Genomic DNA, 17,813 nt, shown 5'->3' on the forward strand with positions numbered 1-17,813 from the left:
CTACAGCAGAAAACCAGCTGCATGGGGGTTTTGCGGGGAGGAAGGTACACATGCCTGATCACATATATACTTTAGAACCCTAAGAGAACTTAAAGAAAAGTAGATCAGAGACTTGAACCCCAGCATTGCATATTCCAGAGTACCACTAGGGTCAACTGAGGTTCCTTGGGTATTGATTGGGAGACCCTTCTCCCTTACAAAAGACACGTGGTAGCTTATTGCAAGAGATTTAGGGAGAAGGATGGATACAAAAGAAAAACATGATTAGTTTGCTCCTAGGTAGTTCAAGCCTAAGGAAGAACATTCTATGCACACCCTTCCCCCAATGCAAAGGTCTGATTAAATATGTGAAAAGTGACAGGTGCCCCCGACATACCACACAGAATCCAGAGCCGTCCAAGCACTCATTGGAATTCCCGTTACAGTCACAGGGCAAACATTCTCCGGAGTAGGCACGGAAGAACCCAGCACCACATTTCTGAAACAGACAAAACAAATTCATTATTGTAAAGTTCTGCTCCGGTCCATATTTAAATGAGAAATGATTGTTAATCTAATGAAATATATCCCATAAAGCATACTAAAATCATTTCACAGCTCCTTTCAGCAAGAGGTGATATACATTCAATTTTTGTTTCCTACATATTTCCCTCCCCGTTTTTGTTGATCAGGAGCACAGAAGCACGCACTTCTTAACCTGTCCCATCATTGTAAGAGAGAACGAGAAGTTTTTAGATTACAGTAAGAGAGAAAGGAATTTTGTAATATTTATTATTCCCCGGATACAACGTAAAACAAAAACAAAGCACCTAAACTATTATTGAGGGTGAAGGAATTGCTTCATGCACCTTTCTAAATAAATATTAGTGGTTTCAGAAATGATAGGCAATGGATTCAGTTCATTTATTTGTTTATCTGAGTTTGGGGCTGAGTCCAGGTTGTTCAAGGCTTTCTTCTGGCCCTGCACTCAGGGATCACTCAGGAGACATGTCAGGATGAGGTGCCTGGAATTGAATTCAGGGTGGGGGTCAGGGGAAGTCACATGCAAGGGAAGTGCCTTACTTTCTGTACTACTGCACTATTTCTTCCACCCTTTACTTCTTTAAAGCCATGCCTTAGATTTTTTTCTTAAAGCCTAAATAAAACTGTAAAGTGGAGGGTGTTTGAGGGAGAGAAGTTTAGAAAATTAGTGAGCTTTGACACTTAGGTCCTGTGTGGGTCACTGTCATCCTGTTGTTCATTGATTTGTTCGAGCGGGCACCAGTAACGTCTCTCATTGAGAGACTTATTGTTACTGTTTTTGGCATATCCAATATGTACGGGTAGCTTGCCAGGCTCTGCTGCTCGGGCCTGTGTGGATATTGTTCATAAATTTCACTTATCTTTATAAATTTATGGGAAATACTATATTTTCTTCTTATTCAGGGATGAGACACTTATACCTAGAGTTCTATTGTAGCTTATTGCAAAGTTAAATCAAGTTACAATTTATTGGTCAGCTGCACAACCATGAACTGTCCTCTTCTCAAATGTCACTAATGCCACAGTTGAGAAATATGAGACAGTGCCTTATGTATGTGATTTAGCTTACAGGTCTGGATTTTATGTTTCATTGAAAGGCTTCATGATTCAAGAGAGAACCAATACAACAGTTATCCCAGTGTAGCTAAAATGATAGACTCCAAGATCCCCTTAGGATACCAGGTTCTGACGATGTTCAGCATTTGAACATAACCTACATATGTTCTCCCATATATTTCTAATTAGTTGTAGAATTTTTATAATACCTAATGCAATGAAATATATAATGCAATGAAATAGTTGTGGTGTTATTTTATTTGGGAGTAATAACAAGACAAAAAAATATATGCTTATGTGTAGTACAGACACACCAAGGATGGCCTAACTGGCAAGTGTTCACCAGTGATTGCTTGAATCTACTGAAGGGAAACCTGCAGAAAAAAAGGACCAGCTCTATAAGCCTTGAAGTCCGTTCCCTGCCTGTGAGGTTTATGTCTCAAGAATTCCAGACAGATAAGAATCTGGCTTGTTTCCGCAAACATATAGAGTGGGAGATTTTCCAACACATTCTATCTCCACCCACTGACCCATTGATTTTTGTTTTGTTTTGGCTACTAGGAAATTTTTCATTATATCTGACTGCAATCTCTCTGTTATACAAACTATTTCCTCTTGGTTTTATTCTCCTTTCTGTTAAAAAAAAATCACTAGACACCATTCATAGCATAAAAGTAAAATTTAATATGTTCTTTCTAAAAGAGTTTTAGAAGAGAATAATGGCATTTGCGCATGGTGGGAAAAACAAAGAAATTTCTCTCTATATGAGAGAAAGTACTGCTGAGAGGGAACTCATTTAAATTTGTAATGGATAGTTTGTGGTAAATTTTCACTTTCCATTAGGGAGTAAAAGAGAGGGAAAGGTAATAAAATTGCAACAGGAAAGATTTCATTTAGACCATTCAATTTTATAACACTTAAATTCTATTCCAAAGTAAAAGATGAATGATGCAGTATGCAGATAGAAAAGAATATATAGAATCTAAGCAGACACTTCATAGACATATTGAGAAAGTATATATTTCACCTTCCAGAGAGCATCATGAGAATTAGTAGTATATAAATTATTGGTTTCTAATAGTCCATAAGTATCATCAGATTCCCTGTCCTGATCAAAATCATTCAGTTCCCAGGAGTTCATGAATAATTAACATGTATAAAATGTAGATTTTAAAAAGATTCACAAAATAATTATTAACCAAACTATGTGTGATGTATTTTAAACTACTCTGTTCTATTTAAAAATGGATCTTGGTTACAAAGCATAAAATTGCTTTGGTGTCCCATGAGTGTGTTGCATTTTTCTGTTTGAAGAATTTTAAAGCTAAGAAGAAAGCAAATGCGGTCTAGGATTAGTTATTTTAGTAGCCTTGTCAAAAAGTGGTTTCCAGTTCTCTAGCTGACCATATTACAGACTTTTGGGGGAATTTCTGATTTAGTAATTCTAATAGTAAAACCAAAAATTCTGAATTTTTAAAACATATTGCATTTAAATTTTTCCTTTTATTTTTATCTAGTTTAATCAATTATACAATGTTCTGCTTTATTGAGAGAGAGTTGATATACAATATCATACATGTTTAAGGTGTGCCAGGTGTTGATGTCATACATTTGCATAGTGCAAAATAAGTACCACCACAGAATTTGATAATTCCTCCATCATGTCACATTATTACCAGTTATTTGTAGCAAGATCATTGATAATGGCATGTCTGGACCACTGAGTGTTTCAACAATTTTCAAGTATACCTTACTGTACTATTAACTATAATTGCCATACTGTGCATTGGGTCCTCACGCACTTCATCTTATAACTAGTTGTTAGTATCCTATGACTATTTTTTATTTTAAATTTATTTATTTTTAATTAGTGAATCACCGTGAGGGTACAGTTACAAATTTATACATTTTTGTGCTCATGTTTCCCTCATACAAAGTTCGAGAACCCATCCATTCACCAGTGCCCATTCTCCACCACCAATAAACCCAGCATCCCTCCTACCCTCCCCAATCCCATCTCCCCCCACCCCACCCCGCCACTGTGGCAGGGTATTCCCTTTTGTTCTCTCTCTAATTAGGTGTTGTGGTTTGCAATAAAGGTGTTGAGTGGCCACTGTGTTCAGTCTCTAGTCTTCATTCGGCCCACATCACCCTTCTCCTACATGGCCTCCGACCGCATTATACTTGGTGATCCCTTCTCTGAGTTGCCCTCTCCCTAGAATGTGAGGCCAGCCTCCAAGCCATGGAGTCAGCCTCCTGGTCCTTATTTCTACTATTCTTGGGTGTTAGTCTCCTACTCTGTTATTCTATATTCCACAGATGAGTGCACTCTTTTTATGTCTGTCTCTCTGTTTCTGACTCATTTCACTTAGCATGATACTCTCCATGCCAATCCACTTATATGCAAAATTCATGTCCGTATCCTATGACTATTAACTCCTCTTTTTTTCCCACATCCTGGTAATTCTGACCACTACTCTGGTGTCTGTCCAATGAGTGTGGTCCAGACTGGAGACTTGGAAACAGTACCTGATACATAGCACTTCTACCTTCAATTACAGTAAGGAACTTCCTCTGGCCCAAGGAATCAAGTTTAGTAAAGGTGCTTTAAAGTGACATTATTTCAAGTCTTTCAGTTAGGCATTCCTACAGCTCTTTCTTCTGAAGACAAAGAATGCCATGATTTTCCCTGCATAAATGAATCATGATGACTATGACAATGGCTAATCAGTTGTGCCCTTGAGACTCTGGCTACATCAAGAGACTCATTTTTTAAAATTAAAATTGTTGCAGCATAAAAAAATAAAACTAACAAAACACAGAGAAGTACATGTTGTATTTTAGAATCAGTTTAGCTTTACAGAGCAATTAAGAAAGGTCTAATTTTTTTCAGATTCCAATATTTTAATTTATTTACAATATGATGCAGTTATAAAATCCTTCCAATGTATCTCAACATTGTTTATTTTCTTAAGAAGGGTGTTTTTGAAAACTAAAATCTAAAGATTCAGAAGTGTGATCAAGTTTGTGAAACCAGTTTCAGAGCTCCTCTCTGTGCTTTATTAACTACTCAATAAATGCTCAGGAACAGAATAGCTTGGCTCAGGACAAGACTTCGGAGGCATCTTGTTTGTGCAGCTGGAAACCAATTGATCATAAACTGATATCATCTACTTCTCTCTACTAGGGATGGATTAAGTATCCAATCTTTCTCAATATAATTCAAATATTCAATGTCTAGATTGGACTTTATGTAAGGTGAAATTTTTGTGACATTTGAGTTTAAGAGAAGACTTTACTCTGGGAATTTGCAATTATCTACTTAGCTACTCCTCGGGTAAAAATTCTGGCCTGGGGTGGGAGCAAAAAAAAAAAAATTCTCGCCTGTGTGAAGGATAAATTCACTCTAGTCTTTTAAATTGTGGGAGACAGGAAAAAAAAGGGAGGCAGGGCTAATTCCACTCTGTGGAATAGTTATTTGGCACACACAAATGGGTGTGTATGTGTGTGTGTGTGTGTGTGTGTCTTTAAAAGCAGCCAACTCCTTTCCTGCTGGATTTTATATGCCTGAAAATATTTTATTTTCTCATTCAACTATCCAAATTGGAGGCACTACCTAAAATTTGCATAAAGGCACCATATAGACTAATGGAAGCTCTGGCTTTGGAATCTTCTCTGTCACAACTAGACTGTTGTCCTGGGTGCTGTGAATTTTCCACTGAAAATCTTTAATGGCTACTGTTCCAAAATTCTTGGAAAGTTAAATTATTAAGTGGTTCAAGAGAAATTTGAGTACCCTCAAAAAAGAGCTGTTGAAAGTTGCTTCTTTTGTGTAGAATTATTTCATTAATTTTTCTCAGAAAGTTCTGCTAATTTTTATTTAATCTCTTATAATTCTTTTTTAGGGAAGCAGGGGGTACACCTGCTGGTGCTTGGGGCTTACTCCTGACTATGTGCTTAGGGATCATTCCTGGAGGTACTGGGAGGAATATATTTGGTTCTGGGGGTCAAATGTAGGTTGTTCACCTGCAAATATCCTCACTTATTGTACTATCTCTCTGGCCCTAAATTTCTATAGCAGTAAGAAAAAAATTATCTTAGCTAAAATATTAAAAGGTATTTTTTTCAAGGAGAACATAAATATATATACATATATGATATTATATATAAGAATAGAAATATATAATATATATTATGTTGCGATCCACTTCCCAGCTACTATATTGCACTGTACTGCACTGTTGTCCCATTGGTCATAGATTTGTTCGAGTGGGCACCAGTAATGTCTCCATTGTGAGACTTCTTGTTACTGTTTTTGGCATATTGAATATGCACACCACGGGTAGCTTGCCAGGCTCTGTCATGCGGGCAGGATACTCTCCGTAGCTTGCCAGGCTCTCCAAGAGGGATGGAAAAATTGAACCCAAGTCGGCCGCGTGCAAGGCAAATGCCCTACCCACTGTGCTATTGCTCCAGTCCATATAATATATTATATATACATATATTTGTTTTGGGGGGTCATACCTCAAAGCTTAGTTCCAGCTCTGCACTCAGAGATCACTCCTGGTGGTTCTTAAAATCATATGGAATTCCCAGGACCAGATGTATGGGCTGTATGCAGGCAAATACCCTACCCATTGTATTATCTCTCCAGCCCTGCAGAATTATTTTTTAACTTTTTGAGTAAGAACTCACATTTGCTCACTCATTTTTTTTTATTAGTGTGTTATCTGGCTTAGAGTTGAAACCAAATCATGTGTACTTTATGGAATCTACATTTTTAGAATTTAAGACTTTAGGAAAAAATCAGTGCTACTCATGTACCCATGCTTATATAGAGGAACTGAGAATGGTAGTGTTTATTGATTCATTGAAGAAGGCATTATTTTCAGAAGTAGCCATGTAGTGGCAATATTATAATTTTTTTTTCTTTTTGGGTCACACCCGGCGATGCACAGGGGTTACTTCTGGCTCATGCATTCAGGAATTACTCCTGGCGGTATTCAGGGGACCATATGGGATGCTGGGAATAGAACCCGGGTCGGTTGCGTGCAAGGCAAACGCCCTACCCACTGTGCTATTGCTCCAGCCCCGAATATTATAATTTTATAACATGTAATGAAATAAAAAACATTCTTAAACATAGGTAGCAAATAGGTTAATAATTTTGTCTTCATTTGAGTAACTTCTCATGAGAACTCTAGACTCAAATTAACAATATAACATTGAATATTTTCAGAATTAAAAAAAATTAAATATTTCTTTGACCTATATTTCAGTCAGTTCAAACATAATCTTTTGGATGTGGAAAAAGTATTCTTACCTAAGAGATAAAGCTTTACGATTTTATTAATCGTAGTTTTATAAAGTGCTGACTTCCATCTGTGTTAAACTTGGGTTGTCATGTCAATAATAAGTTAGCATTCAGGAACCATTTACTCTAGAGCCATAGTTCAATTTAATCTATTCTAAACAATAAATTTCTCCTTTTCTGGGGAGGAATGACTTTTGAGAATAGGTAATTTACTGTATAGGTCGTCACTACTGAGGTCATTTTTTTTCTATGTGTAAAAAATAAACTGTCTATGATAGAAGCAGAATTAACAAAGGGTATTCATATATTTTGATTATATTTTTAAGTAGGGTTTCACATATTCTGACTTATCATCTACAAAGCCATAACCCAAGTTCCAAATTAAGTTAAATGCATTATGGATTACATTGCATTTAGCAAGAAGGTGCCTTCTTCCTTTATTGGTTTAAAGAAGTTGCCTTCTTGATTTTACTTGAATATGAAGAGAATTACACTTTTATCTTCCCATGGGTCTCTTTAAGGTCTTGTTTGTGTAATCCAAATTCCCTACATTTCAATGGGCAAAGTTAATTTTTAGATTTTGACAGTGATTTCACCATAGCATGATTGGGAAAGTGATTTCAACATTCTTTAGAGATTTATCTTATTCAAAGGTATTTTTCTTAAGACTGGCATAAGAAAAAAAAAACTCGGGCAATAGTTAAATAAACTATGGTGCTGATTTCTCCTAGTTGGCTCTTAATGTTTTGTACCTTGGTCAGCTTGCAAAATAATGCAGTTCTCAATTTAATATCAGTGAAACCGGGATAATGATTTAGGTCCCACAGAATTTTGAGGAATATAAAATTGTCTTGACCACAGTTAGGTCAATTTTTAATTTTGTAAAACAGAGAAATTTATTATGTTATTTATGTTTCTTCAGTGTCGTGCTCTTTATGGAACTTGTTGCTAATCTTTCATGTGGGAAACTAGTGCTCAATTTACAAATCTCAAATACTATTCTCAAACTCTGCTCTTGATCAACTGTTTAGTTGGACTATTGACAGCAACAGACCCAGACTGTGATGAAGTAGTACCACAGTTTTTAATGCATAACTTCCTGTAGTTGTATAACTAAAAGGATCAAATAAGTTTAGAACCTTAAAGATTTTCCTTTTCGGGATGATTATGTTGATTAGCACTAATGAAAATTCTCTCTGAAAAGTTACTTAAAACACATTTTGAACCCCTCATTTATAGTAGTGATTGCCACTTACACGACTTAATTGGGGCTATGATAGTACCTTTTAAAAAAATTTTTCTTTAAAACTATCTCCTCCAAACATCTGGTTTTCTGTTCTCTGTAATCCTCACATCACCTTATGTAACCAGCTTGTTCTTTTCACTCCTCGCCTTCCAAGTGATGGTTACACAACACAGCCTCTGCCAGATTTTTTTTATATAATATTTGAAAACTGACTCAATTTCATTTTATTTACTGAGGGAAAATGCCATGGACACATTACCAAGAAAGGAAGAGATTTGAACTACAAGGGATAGCTGTAAGAACAAGCAGAGAAATGACTTCAAACTTACAGATATTTGGAGGATTTTTATTTCATTTCCAACAATTTAGCAGATATCGATGTTGGGAAAAGACAGACATTACAGTTATTTTCAACTAGTCTTCTGAAAACTGATAGTTAATATTTATTGACAGACACTGTATAATCTTTTATAAAGATATTAGACATTCCAATTTGATCATTACCATTTAACAGTGCAAAGTCATACAAATGTCTAACTAAATTGACTTTTTATAAGAAATTGGTAGTATAATCATCCATAAATTCATGCTTCTTTCCCTTTAGTACATCCAGGGAAAGCAAGATGCTTTATGAAGAAGCAGAGTTTCTCTGGTTGGCATATTTCACTGTTTTCCACTACAGTCTTGAGGTACCCTGTACTTCCATACTATCCTAACCCTGGATTACTTATGATGTGAAGCAGAAGGCACCTGGCTGGATGTCTTGTTCTTCCCTTATTCTTTCTTATGGGTTTATGTATTGTTGGAGAGATGCTACTCTGAGTGAGTAAGAAAAAAGAAATATATCCCAAACCTCACTTGTACTCAGTTATTCTTAGTAGCTCAAATTTTTTTTCTTTTTCATTGAGAGGCCATCTTTCAAATTGAGGAGGTAGAAAATCTCTATAAAAAATCTCTATGATCCATTACTTCTTTTCAAAATTCACCTTTATCATGGCTTATCCTGAAGTTCTCTGTTCATCATAAGCAGGAGCATCCCTCTTAACCAAAAAGAGCAGTCTAATCTTTTTTCTCTGGGACTCACATGCCCAAGTCCTACCAAACTTACTTCTTCACCTCCCTTCCCTACTTACAAGGCCATCTATCTATTTGCACTTATAGAGTGAGGAAAGGAAGAATACAGTTACATTCTGGGTCCTATGTTGTATGTGTCTTGACCCCTTCCCCTGGGTGAAGTTCTAAGAACACCTTTCCTTAGTTCTGTCTTTGCTTCGTTTTCCTCCTCTCTTGCTCAACTAGGCTTCTTCAGAAATTAATCATGACTGCTAGCTTCATGCCAGTTAGTGCCATGATCTCTGGTCTGGATTCTGACTCCACTGAACCACTAAAATTGCCTTGACAAAGCTGGTGGATGATATCTCTGTGACACTGCTTTCCAATCTTGCTTGTTCTAATTTCAGCATTTAACACTGTTCAAATTTCCTCCTTGAAATTCTCTCTTCCCTAGATTTCTGGAACAAAATTTCTGAATTTTCCTTTTGTTTATATTTTTCACAAATTTTTAAGGGGATAAGGAAGGTAGTATTTTTCTTCTTTTTCTGCTGCCTCTACATTTTTGTTGTTCTCCAGAACAATCTTTATTCTCCTTTGTATTTATAAGCCCTATAAGGTCAATTTCACCCACAATTTTATTCCTCCACATATACCTGGTCACCCCTCAGAAGTCTACATATCCCGGATCTTGCTCTTTAATGCCACAGTCTTACTTTCAAGTATATCTGTTTTTCCAAGTACATCTCCCATTCCATTCAATGTGACACACACCAACCTTAAAACACACTGTCTCTAGTTTTTCTTTTACTTTATATCCCATTTAATATAAAGTACTATAGAACATAGTCACGAGTCACTGTCACCCTGTTGCTCATCGATTTGTTCGAGCGGGCACCAGTAATGTTTCTCATTGAGAGACTTATTGTTACTGTTTTTGGCATATCCAATACGCATAGGTAGCTTGCCAGGCTCTGCCACGCTGGCTCGATACTCTCGGTAGCTTAGGAAAAATCAATAAAAAATATTTGTAAATTACAATAATTTTTCCTGCATTAATATAATCACTATCTCTAATGTGTTGCTCTGGTTTTCCTTTTTCATAATCCACTGTTATTATTTACTTAAAATATTATGGTTTAAACGAAGGTAGACAAAGTATCTCAAAGGTTAGAGTCTCAAGCTTGAAGTGATTTTCTATAATTTTGGACTACTATAGATAACTCTCTAAACTAATAGTTTCATCTGAAGTGGGGTGGACTGTAGAACTGAACATTCTGAGTTAATCACTAAGCAAAATCCAATGTTTATAAAAATTTAAGTAATGGGAATGTGCTAATTTGAGGCTTACGTATTTGTTATATTATTACTATAGTAACTACAGCAACTGCTTAGAACTTAGACAACAAAAGATTATTCAGGGAGGGGAATTATGTCACTGACGTTTAGAATTGCTGGCACATGGTTGTAATAAAAAACAGACTGAGGTTTATTAAGTTTCATTATTCTACATATAATTAGAAGACTCCTCTCCTTAATTCTAGCTGGATTAGACTGTTTTTACCTCCTACCTCCTTCCCTCAACTCCCCCTTATCCCCCCCACACACTGTATGCTTTTAACGTTATAGAGTTTACACCTAACCAAGATAAACCTTCTTATTACCTAAGTCAAGCTTGGTTCAGGAGCTTGACATTTCTCTCTTGGATTATCATTTCCATTCTCCTCTATTTAACATCAAACTTTATTCCAATTCAGAGTCTACCTCTCCCCTCACCTCCGTGTCTCAAAAGCAAAGGGAAATTAGAGGTGGCAGGGAAGTTGTTTTGAAATTTTAATTATTTTTGGTATAAAAATGAACTCAGGGTCTCATATACAAAGCATGTATTTTGATACTGTATTTATTACTAGTTTTGTCCATTCTTGATTACCAGAATATTTGAAAACCTTTCTATTTTACTTTACTATGGCAAACCTTCCAGAGAATTTTAATTCATTGCCTACATATGTCAGTACAATTCCTTTGAATTTATAGGTCTCCTTACAAACCAACTCCAGTTTTCCTCTTTAGAGTCTAACTCTGCTCTCTGCCCAAGGTAAGCTTTCTATTGTCTTTTTCTTTCAAAAACATGCCTCTCTATTTCTGAAACACCAGAAGTCTTTGGGATCAAGGATTGTATTACCCATCTCTGTGTACTCATCAACTGCCATGGTGATAAGCAAAGAACAAGTAAATACTAAAAAGACCTTTAGCTTTAAAGAACTAAATCTATAGAGTGAATCCAAAAGAGCAAGTGATATAATTACTTGGTTAGCAATTTGACATATGTCACACAAAGGTCTCCAATCATGAGTGAATCTTTTAAAAATAATATTGTAGAAGAGTGTGGGCTACTGAATAGAAGTAGCACAATGTTTTTTTATTGCACTTAAAATCACACAAAAGAATACTGTGAAATGCAACATATAGGGATAGATGCCATGAAAAAGAGTATAAAGAAATAAATGGGGTTCTACATATTAAAGGAGGGAAATGAGATTGAAGAAGGTATATGGGTCTCAACTATATTAGAAATATTTAATTGCTTAAACACCTGGCGGAGATAGGAATACCCAAGAAAGAAAGAAGGAAAGGACAAAGAAGAGGAAGTGGAGGTAAGGATAAAGTAAGAAAAACAAGATTCCACTTAGGTTGGCTGTATCCTGGATTTCTATGTCTAGACCTGAGGCCTCAAAAACACTATCTCTAGGAAGTGACTAATGTGGTCTTGACAATAGATTCTGATGCTTGTGTGTAATCTCCTTAACTTCCTTGTTATTCACTCTATGTACCATTCTCATTATACACAACTGAAAAACAAGCAGAAGGACATTTCTTACTTAATTTATTCTTCCTTTATTTTTCACCTTATAGCTAGAAGCCTCTTCATACCATGTGGAAGGATTGCTTATGCCTATATACTTGTGTTCTTTAAAGATTGCATGAGATTTTTAGACTCTTTCAAATATTTAAATAATTACTTGATATAATATTCACTCAGTAAATATTCTAGAAGAAAGTCATATCATACTAGGCTGTCTGTGCCACCTGAAAGACTTAGGATGCTTATTTATTTTGTTAGCATTTACTAATTTAAGAAATATATAAAAGAGTCTTAAGATAGTGGATACTGGGAGATGTGTGCTGAAAGTAGATAAAGGATCAAACATGATGTTCTCTCATTATCTGTATTGCAAACCATAATGCCCATAAGTAGAGAGTAAGAGGGAAACTGTCTGTCATAGAGGCAGGGGGAGGGGTGTATTCGGATGGGGGAGGGATACTGTTTGGGACATTAGGGGTGGAAAATTGTACACTGGTGGAGGGATGGGTGTTTGATCATTATATGACTGAAACTCAAACATGAAAGCTTTGTAACTGTAGCTCATGGTGATCCAATTAAAAAATTAAGATAGTGTATGCTGCTCCCATTTTTCAAGAACTGAGAAAGAAAGATGTTTAAAACCAAGTAAGAGCTTTTCAGTTAGTCTTCTGTTTTAAGAGAAGAGTTAGAGGTTTAAACTCAGAGAACTCTGCCTCATCAGAAATCAAGACAACTAATAATAAAAGTTCTAACTATCTTTGGTTTTAGCTTGGCATAATGTGGCAGAGTAGCCTTCACATTCAGGGTAAATGTTGCCCTCTGCAGCCACCCTAGGGCCAATAAGCTGAGGTAGGGATGTGTGATGATTTCAACCACATGGGTCTGCATTGGAGAATTTCAGATTCACCATCATTACCTTATAAGAAAGTAAAATAATTCGACATTTAAAACACATGTCCGCAGATGGTTTTAGAAAGAGTTCCCAGAATAAAAGTTGGGGGGGAAGTCGTTACTATCAAAAGACAACTGCTATTGGTACAGTCAATCAGCCGTGAAGCTGACTTCACTCCGAGGGTTCAAATGAAGAGAATGGGGGCTGGAGCGATAGCACAGCGGGTAGGGCGTTTGCCTTGCACACGGCCGACCCGGGTTCAATTCCCAGCATCCCATATGGCCCCCTGAGCACCGCCAGCGGTCATTCCTGAGTGTAGAGCCAGGAATGACCCCTGAGCATTGCCGGGTGTGACCCAAAAAGCAAAAAAAAAAAAAAAATGAAGAGAATGAAGACAGTAGAACAAATGGGTGGTTCACAGAAATGAGGGAATTAAAAGGCAAGTCAAGGCAAACCCAAGGAAAAAGGTCTCTGACGCTAACTTTGTGGAGAAGATGCTGCCAGAGGAGCTGCATTATTGGTGGTCACAGCTTCTGCCCAAGGGGAAACATTGTGGCAGAAAGGAGAGAGAACAGAGTGATTCAATTCCCTCTGGTCTGCCTCAGTCAGGGACTCAGATAGCTGAAGTCTGTAAGAGAGAGTAGACAAACAGAACAGGAATCAGGGATGGAAGTTTGGGGGAGATGGGTGCATAGGTGCACTGTAACCACCACGCCCTCATTTCCAGGAGACTGGCAGAAGGTCCTCAAGCAGGAAAAGGAAAGAAGCCTGCCAGCTCTCTACCTGGGGACCATTCAATGGCCTGGCGGACGTTTGATCTGACTTGTGGATGACTTTCTTTTTATGGTACTTAACCAAGGCTGCTTTCAAACAATTGAGCTACTTTTACCAAATCTTTGAAAACACTGTAGCACTGTTGTCCTGTTCATTTATTTGCTCGAGCCGGCATCAGTAATGTCTCCATTGTGAGACTTGTTACTGTTTTTAGCAGATTGAATACGCCATGGGTAGCTTGCCAGGCTCTGCCGTGCGGGCGGGATACTCTCGGTAGCTTGCCGGGCTCTCCGAGAGGGACGGAGGAATTGAACCAGAGTCGGCCGCGTGCAAGGCAAACACTGTACCCACTGTGCTATCGCTCCAGCCCTTTGAAGACACATGAATCAAAAAGTTACTTTGTTGGACCCAGAGGACTTGGAGTGCAGGAATATGGAGTGCCTGTCTTGCAGTGTCTGAAAAGTTCAAGTCCCCAGTGTTCCACAAGTGCTGAGTATAATCTGGGCAATTCTGCATCCGTGATCCCTGGTATTGTAGGTCATTTCTGGCTATACGACAGCCAGGTGTGTGTAAGCTACCTCAAAAGGGGGGTGATTCCTGGAAGCACCAAAACTCAAAAGATATGGGAACTCCACAGCCAGGGAGTGTGACCACTGATGTGCTCATGTGTGAGCACAGCCCCCATAACTTGTGTGGCTCAACTTACAGTGCTCAATCACCCCCCCCAAAGCTTATGTGCATTGCCAGACGAAGGAGGAGTGAACTTCAGTGAGTACTTGGCCAGTTGTGCAAATTCACCATCAGATGTGAACTCCAGCAAGCACCATAGCTGACACAGTGCCAATATTATAGTGAGACATGTGTGCCATCCCCAGTTATCAGCAATAAAGGGAAGGGGAGGGGAAAAGGGACAAAATAAATAAAACATTTAAAGATGCTAAAAATTAGGGGGCTAGAGCAATAGCACAGCGGATAGGGCATTTGCCTTGCATGCAGCCGACCCAGGTTTGATTCCCAGCATCCTATATCGTCCCCTGAGCACCGCCAGGAGTGGTTCCTGAGTGCAGAGGCAGGAGTAACCCCTGTGCATCGCCAGGTGTGACCCAAAAAAAGCAAAAAAAAAAATTTAATAATTAGGATGTTTTTTTTTAAAGTGCCAGTCTTTTTAATAAAATTATTAAATATGTTATCATCAATTACTGTGGCTGCATGGACAGAGCCGGGCTGGCCCCAAGTCTTGGTAGGAATTTGATTCAATTTTCTTCATGGCCCTACACCTCACTTGGTTGAAAGCAGCACTTTTCCTTCCTGTTTGCGCCTCCTTGAAAGTTTCTCAGGCATAAGTCTCAGAAAATAGACAAAAGCAGGACCACACCCCATTATCTTCTCTAACACCCTAAACTCAACTTCTCATTTTACACACAATTGATCAATACTTGCGAGATAACTATTTTTTTATTGAAGTGGGGAAATCCTGTTTAGCTGTAATTATTCACACACATGGATTTGGCAGAGACCACAGATTTCTATGAGGCCCCATTAGGGGCCACAGCCTGGAAAAAACATGGATGTAAAAGTGCCTCTTACAAGACATATTTTTGGATAGATAACAACAGACTGTAAAGAGCTAACAAATTGAATTCTATCCATCTGGGAATTGAAATTACATGCTCTAAGGATGGATTGCACCCAGCAAATTTGTATTCTTCTATCATAATTTATAACCACCTCAGAAAAATGGCATTTCCCTCTCTAGTTGAAGGAACATATTTCCAGGGAATTCAAAGAGAAAAGGGTTTGTATTCAAAAGTGGGATCTCTTTCAAGCCATCACTTTTAGTAGGCTTCTCAATATAGCTGCAGTAAATGAATTATTAAATCAGAGAAATGAAGATAATTTCATAGGTAAAGAAACATTTCCTTTCAAAGATGTCCTCTTTTTTTCTCCTAGTCACTTAACAGTTTATAAGTTGGATTCCTCCACCACGCAACCATCTGCCTCTATAACATGTACCTTAGTTTTTATGTTTGTGAATTTGTACTGAAAGTTTTCAAAACACCATGAAAATTTACCCTTTGGAATTCTGAAAGTGACCATATAGGATCAAAGAGTACATTGGATAAGGCATCTGCCTTGCATATAGCAGACCCAGATTTGGTTCCTGGCACCACATATGATCCCTCTGTAACACCAGGAGAGATCCCTGAGCACAGAGCCAGGAGTAAGTCAGAAGTACTGCTGGTTATGGCACCCCTCCCAAAGAAATGCTCAGATGTCAGCACAGTGGTGGGGTCAGTGACTAAAACTACCTACATTGCAAGCCTGAGGCCCTGACTTCAAGCCCTGATTCTGCCCACATGGACTGAGTGCTATCTGGAACCTCCAGTACCACAACAGAGGGTGTGTGATCTACAGTGCCTAGCAAAGTGTGTTTGAGCATTGCAACTGAAATGTGAGACCCCTGGTGAACACTGCAACTGTAAGAAGCATGCAAGTATAGTGGACAGAATTGTAACATTTCCCCTCCCCCCTCCTAACACACAAATAAACACACACAAGTACATGTGTGAACACCAGTGTGATTCCTGGAAACAATTACAAACAGAATTGACACGAGTGCCACAACTGAAGGAGAGCAAGCCTGGTGGAGCATGTGAACACCCTGACCCAAAGTGTGACTCCAGGCCATGCAATAACAATACCAATAAAGGGAAGGAAAGGAGAAAGAAAAAGAAATGCATACGTGGGTCCATGTTTAACTTCCCAGTTGCCAATTATGTATCTGGCAACATTCTGTGAATATTTGCTATGAATGAATGAATCTTTTCCTCAAATACTTTTGCATTAGGATACCCCCTGCTCTTTGCCCTCTAGCTTCTAAATATCACTGACTTATTTTGCCTGGCCCACTATGATACACTCCTGTTAGCTGGCCCAATTCCTTACTGAAGGAAGTGTGAGATCACCCGGTTCCTGTCCTTGTTGTACCATGGGGTGATTTTGCCTGGTCCCTTACCTTTAGGTCTTTTTCTCTCTTTCTGGAAAAAAAATGATAATCACCATATTATCTCTTGGAGTGGTGGTGGTGAGATTCAATGAATATAGAGCACTTGAAGTCTAGGAGAAGGACATGGAAGCAATTCACTAGCTCTAAGAATTCTTCCTTTCTTTAGGAGTGCCTAGGACAGGGTTTTCTGTCTAAACTGATGAGCTGCCAGTTGAACGGATACTGACAAATTCTTTAGTGAGCTGAAACTCTTTCTTTATGGCACATAGCTCAATAGTGACACTTGTAGTACTGGTTCATGAGCTTTCTGCCCCAGGAGTTTTAATTCCCCAAGAACAGAGATTGGATTTAATGTGATGTGACATGGCACTCTCAGTTCTTTGTACATAGATGCTTAGTGAATAGATATGGAAGTGTCTCTTGACATCACAGAATCACAGGGTTCCAGAATTTGCAAGCACCTTAGCAGTCACTCTGTCTAACTCCTCCATTTAAATGTGGAAACACAGATACCTGTGGAGGCAAAGAACATACACAGAGCATTCACCGATGCAAGATAATGCCACCCCACATTCTATTGATTCCAAGCACTCTTTCTTGATGATGAGAAAAAATAAAGCGTGGGCTGGAGTGATAGCACAGTGGGTAGGGCATTTGCCTTGCATGCAGCCAACCCAGGTTCGATTTCCAGCATCCCATATTGTTCCCTTAGCATCGCCAGAAATAATTCCTGAGTGCAGAGCCAATAGTAATCCCTGTGCATTATCTCTGGGTGTGACTCAAAAAGCAATATATATATATATATATATATATATATATATATAATAAAAATGGCAGGGATATTACTGAAGCTCATTGTATCTGAGGCTGCAAACTACTCTGCCTTTCCCTGGGATCGCTGGAATAAAGTCAGTGTCAAGAATCTTTATCAAGTTATACCATTTGAACTACTGTCCTTATTTCACAAATGCACCATCACCACAGAAATGGAGAATTCCCCTCCCCAGGATCAGGGTGAGATGAAGAAGTGAGAAGGGGAGCACAGTCTAAAGCCAGGACTTATTGTCCATCGTCCTCGGGATTCCTTGA

The 17,813-nt window shown here is 38.1% G+C and overlaps 1 protein-coding gene across 2 annotated transcripts in view; it reads right to left on the reverse strand.

Annotated features, from left to right (window-relative positions):
• LAMA4 (laminin subunit alpha 4) overlaps positions 1–17,813 on the reverse strand; it is a 160,874-nt gene that overhangs the window by 118,446 nt on the left and 24,615 nt on the right. For both annotated transcript variants that reach the window (XM_055135507.1, XM_055135509.1), the window contains one exon: positions 377–478. In XM_055135507.1, coding sequence (XP_054991482.1) covers positions 377–478 — 102 coding nt within the window. The remainder of the gene's footprint in view (positions 1–376; positions 479–17,813) is intronic.

This window comes from Sorex araneus, chromosome 4 (assembly GCF_027595985.1).
Source record: "Sorex araneus isolate mSorAra2 chromosome 4, mSorAra2.pri, whole genome shotgun sequence".
NCBI lineage: Eukaryota > Metazoa > Chordata > Mammalia > Eulipotyphla > Soricidae > Sorex > Sorex araneus.